Below are 7,930 nucleotides of genomic sequence, written 5' to 3'. Positions count from 1 at the left end.
TCTTGATTTTTGAAAGTTATGATATTTTTATTTATTTATTTATCACTTTCATCAGTCAGCTAGTTATTTACTAAAGTTCCAGTAATTTTTTTGCTCCGCTTGTGCTTTTCATTGGAATCAATCAAGTGAATATGTTTGTTTCGACATCACACACACTGATCAATCGTGTTGAGATTAAACCAGAGAGAATACACTGTTAAAGGGATCCCTCATAGATTTTCTACATTGTGACAGTTTCTAGTGAAATTAGACTGGGGCCCCCCGGGGGTCCCGGGACCCCACTTTGAAAACCAGAACTCTTACTCTGAAAGCCATAATCGGAAATCGTGTTCACGTTGATTGTACTAAACTGTAACTAGCTGGGACAAGCCTGCGATGACACACTTATATACACACACACATACACACAGAGAGACACGGTACGCCGCTCCCTCCGCCTGCTCTCGGCTGTCTTTGTGGCTCCAGCGGGCGAACAGGCCGTCGTCTCCGACCCTCTGATCGGTTTCCTGGGCGCTGCTGCTGGGCGCTGAGCGACACGGAGCCTCGGCCGGGAGAGCGACTCTCCTCCGGCTCTTCTACTGTAACACTCGTTTGTTTTATTTCCACGGCCATGGAGGGAGGCTCGGTCACCGCGGCAGCTTGTTAGGACACACAGAGAGAGGGACTGAGATTTAAACCCGATACGACAGATCGCTGTTTCTTCATCGTTCACTGCAGCCGGAGTCTTCATCAGCATGGCAGGAGCGCAGGGCGGCTGGGCTCTCTCCGTCGGCCGGGCTTGGTGCGCGGTGCTGCTGCTGGCCTCCCTGCAGCTCCGCCGCTCCGGAGCCTTCAACCTGGACGTGGACAAGCCGACCGTCTTCTCCGGACCCGAGGGGAGTTACTTCGGCTTCTCCGTGGATTTCTTCAAGCCCAAAAGCAACCAGAAGTGAGTGATTTCGTGGACCATGATGGTGATGGTGATGATGATGATGATGATGATGATGCATTGTCAGTTCAGCCATCAGTTCGGTTTGATAACAGGCTTTTCTCCTTTTATGGTGTTTGAGTGCCGCTCCGCCTCACCGGCGCACGGCGCAACTTCATTTATTCTCTCTTAAATCTCGTTAATCTCTCAGCAGACATCACTGCGACTATTCCTACAGTTAACAGGCTGTTCGACAGTGGATTGACTGTACGTTGAAGTCCTGTGGTGTCACTGTAATATTCCTAAACAGTATCTCTGTAACACTGCATGTTGAGTGTGTAGTGGTCGTACGCTGCACTGTGATGGTATTCCTGTAGTGTCCTGCAGTGTCCATGGGAGTCAACAGGAAGATGATACAGCGGTGAATATGGGATTTAATGGTGTTTTTCCCCATTTCCTGTGGTATTACACAATATTCCTATAGTATTCCTATATTTATTCTCATTTGCTTTTTTATTTAGCTTTGCAGAGCTTATAGTGTGAGACTACACTCCAATCAAAAGTCACCATACACATTCCATAGGGACTTAAAATGTGGTTTGGTGGTCAATAATGAGTTTCTGTGATTTTCTGACATGATATTTGTATAGTATTCCTCTGAAATACATGCAGCTCCAGCTAACAGCAGCACCAAATAGTTCAGTTATTCATTTCTCATTTTGTTGTTTTTTTATACTATAGAAACTTAGTTTTTGCCGTCATGTTTTTATTCTCTTCTTCAAGAGATTTCTTTCCTAACAGCAAATAGTTCACTCTTCCACAGAATAATTTCATTAAGTTTATGTTGCTGCATACCAGTCAGTAAATCTGCTTCATTCTAAATGAACCACTGTGCTGTGAACACGTTATCAGATCAAAGTACCAAACAGAGCAAATCCCTCTGAAGCTCATTGTTATTTTCCTCTGCGTTGGAATCCATCGTATCAGCGGCTGCTGCTTTTCAGCCAATCTGCAGAGAAAATCCAGCAGTGAGTCCAGCCGCTCAGAGGGAGCTGCTCCTTCAGACCTTATTTATCATGATTATAAATATTTTTGCAGCAGATTCGCTGTAGCTCCCAGATCTTACCTAAAGCAGCGTCAGTGTACTCTGCTGGGCTAGATTGTATCTGAAACCAGAGTTTAAATCATTATTATATTAGTATCCACATTATATTTGGTATCTTTCTTTGTTTGAGTTAATACATAACTCTAATTACAGCAGTCACATGGTGCATGTTATCAGGAAATCAAAATATCATGTTGGTCTGAAACTCTTGGTTCGTTTCTTGTCGCTGCTTTTTCTTACGTGCCTGCTGGCAGAGTCTGTAGGTGACTGGCTTTATTCTCCATCACAGCGCAGCTCTTCATCATGTTTCCCAATCATCCTCCTAATCCGGCTCTCTTCTCTGAAAGCAGACAGTCAGTGTTACTGAGCCGGTCTCACACCCAGCACTGAGTCACTTCCTGTGATGTCTGAGGAAGGTTGCGATGTTGAAGCTGCTTGTCTGAGCTCTTGATAAGCTTTTGATGTTAGAAAAAAAAAATCATATTCTTCAGTCCAGCAGCAGCGATGTGGCCCGTCTGCTGGAGGTCTGGAACTGAATCTTGGGTAGCGTTCCCAGTCGGCTTTGTTAAAACAGCAGCGTTCCCTGCTTCAGGCCGCTGTTTGTCCAGGTGAGAACTCTGGAAATGTCTCGGCCCTCGAACGATTGAACCGCGTTGAGCTGTGTTCCAAGCAGCTACAGGAAGCAGAACACAAGAACACCAGAACGTCTCCTCCTGACACAACGTGACACAATGCGACGCAAGCGAGCGAAAACCAAGCGAGCATCGACAAGTGAAGCAAGCAGAACGTCTTTTTGGTACATTCACGTGGTCGCCGGCTTTCCCCACCTCCCATTCCCGGTCTGTGTAGCCGGTGAATCCTGCGTTCTGGTGGCGGTGCAAAAAGCAGCGTCCTCCATGTTTGCTAAGATATTGTAAATCATGCGCGGCTGGTGCAGCTCATCACCTCCAGACATTCGAACTAACTGGGGAGTTGAGACGTGAAATGAAACATGACTCGGCAGCAGCAGAGGCCAGTTTGGTGGTTTAGTTTTGGAGATATCTGACAGCTTACTGGACAGCCACCAAGTTGGTTCACGTTTGCATTTTTTTTTTAATCTCAGGAAGGAGGGAAACTGCTTGGACACAAACAGTCCACAAGCAGCAATGGACCAGCAATAGACCTCCTTATGGTGACATTTCTCGCCCATGCAGGGTTCCCATGGATCCTCCAAAAGTCTTAAGACATTGAAAAACATTGAATTCTTTAATCTAAACATAAGGCCTTCATTGGTATTAAAATGTCTTAAATCCATCTTTCAAATCTTAAAAATGGAAAGACATGGGAGGTAGGATTTAATGAATGCTTTTTTTTTTTTAGCATTGCTGTTGACATTTAAAATCTCAAAACAATTCAAAATCATTCATCTGAAGCTCTGCTGCTATTGGCTGGAAGCTGCAGTGAACCTCTGTGCTGTTCCCGCTGAGGCTCCACCCCTCTGTGCTGTTCCCGCTGAGGCTCCGCCCCTCTGTGCTGTTCCCGCTGAGGCTCCGCCCCTCTGTGCTGTTCCCGCTGAGGCTCCGCCCCTCTGTGCTGTTCCCGCTGAGGCTCCACCCCTCTGTGCTGTTCCCGCTGAGGCTCTGCCCCTCTGTGATCTTTAAAGTAATTAACACTCTCCGACTCAGATGCTGTAGGTGCTTACTTTATTTCAGTCGGGAAAAAGATAGGACAGTGTCGCGAAATAAGTGAAGTCCCACTCTGCAGGAGGACTTGGTGACCGTGACGCTGCAGGATCCGATCAGAACAGACGGCTGATCGCTTTGCTCTCCTCTGGTGTGGAACAGGTTTTCCAGGTGGAATGAAACAAAATGAAATTCAGACTGATGGAGCTCACGTCCAGCTGCTCCGGATGTGCTCCAAACGGGTCTGAACACCACAGAAGAAGACACAGTTACACAGTCACTGGAAGTCTGTCGTGTAAAACGCCTCGTCCAGTAAACAAGCTGCTGCTGAGTCATGTGACTTTTGTTTACGAGCCCCGGTTTGTTTGTCAGCGCTCGGTGTGACGTGAAACGAGCCGAGAACACAAAGGCAGCAGGCGACTGTCCAACCCCGCCTCTAACCCCGCCCCCAACCCCGCCTCCAACCCCACCCCGAAGCAGAGCAAAGAAAACAAGTGGAGGCACAGACTAATGCTCTCCTCTCCTCCTCCTCCTCTCCTCTCCTCCTCCTCTCCTCAGGTCAGATGTTCTGGTCGGAGCTCCTCGGGCGAACACCTCTTCGTCGCCGAGCAGCGTGGTGGAGAGAGGAGCGGTGTACAGCTGCCCCTGGAGGAGCGCTACAGGCTGCCAGCAGCTGCTGTTCGACGACACCGGTAGGACCCTGAACGCATCACAGGCAGCGTGTTTACCAGGCGCTGCGTTCACATGCTTAGGAAAACTTGTTCAGGTTCATCCTGCTAATAAACAGATGAGCATCATTCTGCTGAGGAACAGTATGTGTCTGAACAGAGGGGTCTCAGGTGATGTAGCCCCGCCCCCTCTGGCGGCCATGTTGGAGGTCTGCAGCTCTGTGAGCAGCTGCTTGTGTTTAAACGTCAGCTGACAGTCCAGAGTATGTCAGCTAGCTAACCATAGCTAACCATCACTGTCGTGTTGCTAATACATCTGATTAGCACACTAGCTAACGTGGCTGGTATCACCTGCATGTTTAAGATTTTGGGAAACTGGGATGGTTGTTAACAGTTTTCAGCCGATCGCAGCAAATCAGCCACAGTGAAGACTTCACTGTTTTTCAGCAGCTGCCATCAGCATTCTGCAGCCAGCTAGCTAACAGTCTGTTCATGTTAACAGGAACATGATTAGCCTGCTGGCTAGTTAGCATGCTAACAGTGTGTTCATGTTAACAGGAACATGATTAGCCTGCTGGCTAGTTAGCATGCTAACAGTCTGTTCATGTTAACAAGAACATGATTTGCCTGCTGGCTGGTTAGCATGCTAACAGTAGCTGTGTCCCAGTTCAGGGTCTGCATCCTTTGAAGTCCGGGTCCTCCGAAGTCCGCGGCCTTCGGAGGACCCGGACCTCGACGCGTCCTCCCCGTCAACCAAATGGGACGGTCTAGCCTTCGTATTTCCTGGTTGCGTAACCGCCGTTCCCATGACAACAAACTCCGGAGACAGAAAGATAACGTTTCTTTCCGTCAGACAAGACAAAACAGTAAAGGAAGGGGTTTTGGTTTAACATATATGGCGTTGGATGTTCAAATGAGTAAAAACCAAATATTTTATAATAGTGAAATCAGAATACTTACATATACTAGATGCCGCCATAGCCATTTCATTTAACTTTTTTCGACTGAGCAGCAGCACGCAAAGCATCTTGGGATACGGGAGCCCGAGAAGGATAGTCGCGGTGCATCCTCCGAATCGGCTACCGACGTCTGAAAAGGAGGCCGCATTTGAAGTGCGAATTTGAAGGATCCTTCGACTTTGGATGAATTGGGACAGGCCTTCGCGCAGTGTTGTGACGTAACTGGCCTTCAAATGTGGACTTTGAAGGATGCAGACCCTGAATTGGGACACAGCTTGTGTGTTCAGGTAAACAGGAACATGATTAGCCTGCTAGCTAGTTAGCATGCTAACAGTGTGTTCAGGTTAGCTGAGCTGAGACTCGGCTGAAGACAAGACAGTTTACTGAATCACAGCAACTAACCCTACCTGCAGGTAATGAGGGGAGCAGGTCAGAGGGGTTAGGGTAACGTGGGGGGCGGGTCAGAGGGGAGCGGGTCAGAGGGGTTAGGGTAACGTGGGGGGCGGGTCAGAGGGGAGCGGGTCAGAGGGGTTAGGGTAACGCGGGGAGCGGGTCAGAGGGGTTAGGGTCAGAGGGGTTTGGGTAACGCGGGGAGCGGGTCAGAGGGGTTAGGGTCAGAGGGGTTCGGGTAACGCGGGGAGCGGGTCAGAGGGGTTAGGGTAACACGGGGAGCGGGTCAGAGGGGTTAGGGTAACGCGGGTCAGAGGGGTTCGGGTAACACGGGGAGCGGGTCAGAGAGGAGCGGGTCAGAGGGGTTAGGGTAACGCGGGGAGCGGGTCAGAGGGGTTAGGGTAACGTGGAGAGCGGGTCAGAGGGGAGCGGGTCAGAGGGGTTAGGGTAACGCGGGGAGCGGGTCAGAGAGGAGCGGGTCAGAGGGGTTAGGGTAACGCGGGGAGCGGGTCAGAGGGGAGCGGGTCATAGGGGTTAGGGTAATGCGGGGAGCGGGTCAGAGGGGTTAGGGTAACGCGGGGAGCGGGTCAGAGGGGTTAGGGTCAGAGGGGTTAGGGTAACGCGGGGAGCGGGTCAGAGGGGTTAGGGTAACACGGGGAGCGGGTCAGAGGGGTTAGGGTAACGCGGGTCAGAGCGGTTCAGGTAACGCGGGGAGCGGGTCAGAGGGGTTAGGGTAATGCGGGGAGCGGGTCAGAGGGGTTAGGGTAACACGGGGAGTGGGTCAGAGGGGTTAGGGTAACGCGTGGAGCGGGTCAGAGGGGAGCGGGTCAGAGGGGTTAGGGTAACGCGGGGAGCGGGTCAGAGGGGAGCGGGTCAGAGGGGTTAGGGTAACGCGCGGAGCGGGTCAGAGGGGAGCGGGTCAGAGGGGTTAGGGTAATGCGGGGAGCGGGTCAGAGGGGTTAGGGTAACGCGGGGAGCGGGTCAGAGGGGTTAGGGTAACGCGGGGAGTGGGCGGCGGCTGCCTCCATCAGCAGCGTTCCCTGTGTCCCTGTGTGGCTGCTAAACGCTCCTGTGTGTTTCTGCTGGGCTGAAACGGGTTCAGCTGCTCTCACCTCATGTTAGGACTCATACAGGAATGTGTGGTGCAGCAGGAGGCGTGTGGCCAGGTTGTGTGTGTGTGTGTGTGTGTGTGTGTGTGTGTGTGTGTGTGTGTGTGTGTGTGGCTGCTCCTCCCAGCAGCGAGGGCAGCTGAGTCTTGTTGGCGCTCCTGGTCCTCACGCTGCCCCGGGCTTTTATTCTGACACGTTTACGTGGCTCTTTTCCTGTCGTTCTCTTCCAAGACTCTCGACTCGAGCGTCTGCATCTGTTCTTAGCTCATTAGCGTTGTTAGCGTTCTCGGCGTGCTGCGTTCTCGGCGTGCTGCGTTCTCGGCGTGCTGCGTTCTGGCGCGTGTCGGAAACTGGAAATTCCTGGCAGGCTGTAATTGCAATGCTGAGCTTCAGGGAGAGATTAAAATGAATCAATAAAAACAGGACACGCAGCAGGCGCTGTGACGACTCGCCCGCAGTGTTAGCTGGACTGTCAGCACAAAACATGCAACTTTACATCTCAGCTCAATGTTTGTTTGTTTGTTTTGTTTGTTTGTTTGTTTACCGTCACTTGTAATGGCAAAGTAAACTAGAATTGTGGTTCCATTAACTGCTCAGTTTATAAGTTATAATGTTCAACAATGCAACTGGACAACAGAAATGAATTTTGACAGAGCTGCTGTGTGTGTGTGTGTGTGTGGGTTTGGAGTGATAAAACGAGTAGAAGAGGACGTCCAGCTGTTCCCTCAGATTGTCTCTTTCTCTTCCTCTCTGTTAGAAACAGTTCCTTCAGTCGAGTCGCTCTCGTTCATTAAAGCGACACTCAAACTGATGTCGAGCTGCTCGCAACATTTTGTGATCGACTGGACGCCGTGTTCCCCTCCCTCCCTCCCTTGAGCAAGGCACTGGACCTCTGCTTCCTCCAGCAGAGCAGATCTCAGTGACTGTGCCTCCCTTTAAACAACGTAAAAAAAAAAAGGCATGAAGTGTTTGCTGTCCTCCTTCATAAAGCAGCAGCTCTGCTTCTTATCGGCAGCAGACGAGTCGTTTCCCAGCGTTTTCTCGGCAGCTGGGCTGTCCTCTCTCTCCTCTCTGTCCTCACTCTGTCCTCACGTCCTCTCTCTCTCCTCTCTCTGTCTTCTCTTTCCTCTC

The 7,930-nt window shown here is 50.6% G+C and overlaps 1 protein-coding gene across 1 annotated transcript in view; it reads left to right on the top strand.

Moving 5' to 3' along the window:
* Positions 1-368: 368 nt before the first annotated feature.
* Positions 369-7,930, top strand: part of itgav (integrin, alpha V) — a 50,060-nt gene continuing 42,498 nt past the window's right edge. Inside the window, exons 1-2 of the mRNA XM_030080038.1 lie at positions 369-928; positions 4,232-4,365. Of these exons, the coding sequence (XP_029935898.1) occupies positions 735-928; positions 4,232-4,365 (328 nt within the window). The 5' untranslated portion in view covers positions 369-734. The remainder of the gene's footprint in view (positions 929-4,231; positions 4,366-7,930) is intronic.

This window comes from Myripristis murdjan, chromosome 21 (assembly GCF_902150065.1).
Source record: "Myripristis murdjan chromosome 21, fMyrMur1.1, whole genome shotgun sequence".
NCBI classification, from domain to species: Eukaryota; Metazoa; Chordata; class Actinopteri; order Holocentriformes; family Holocentridae; genus Myripristis; species Myripristis murdjan.
The sequence above is the reverse complement of the archived record's forward strand: the minus strand, read 5'-3'. Positions and strand labels throughout refer to the sequence as shown.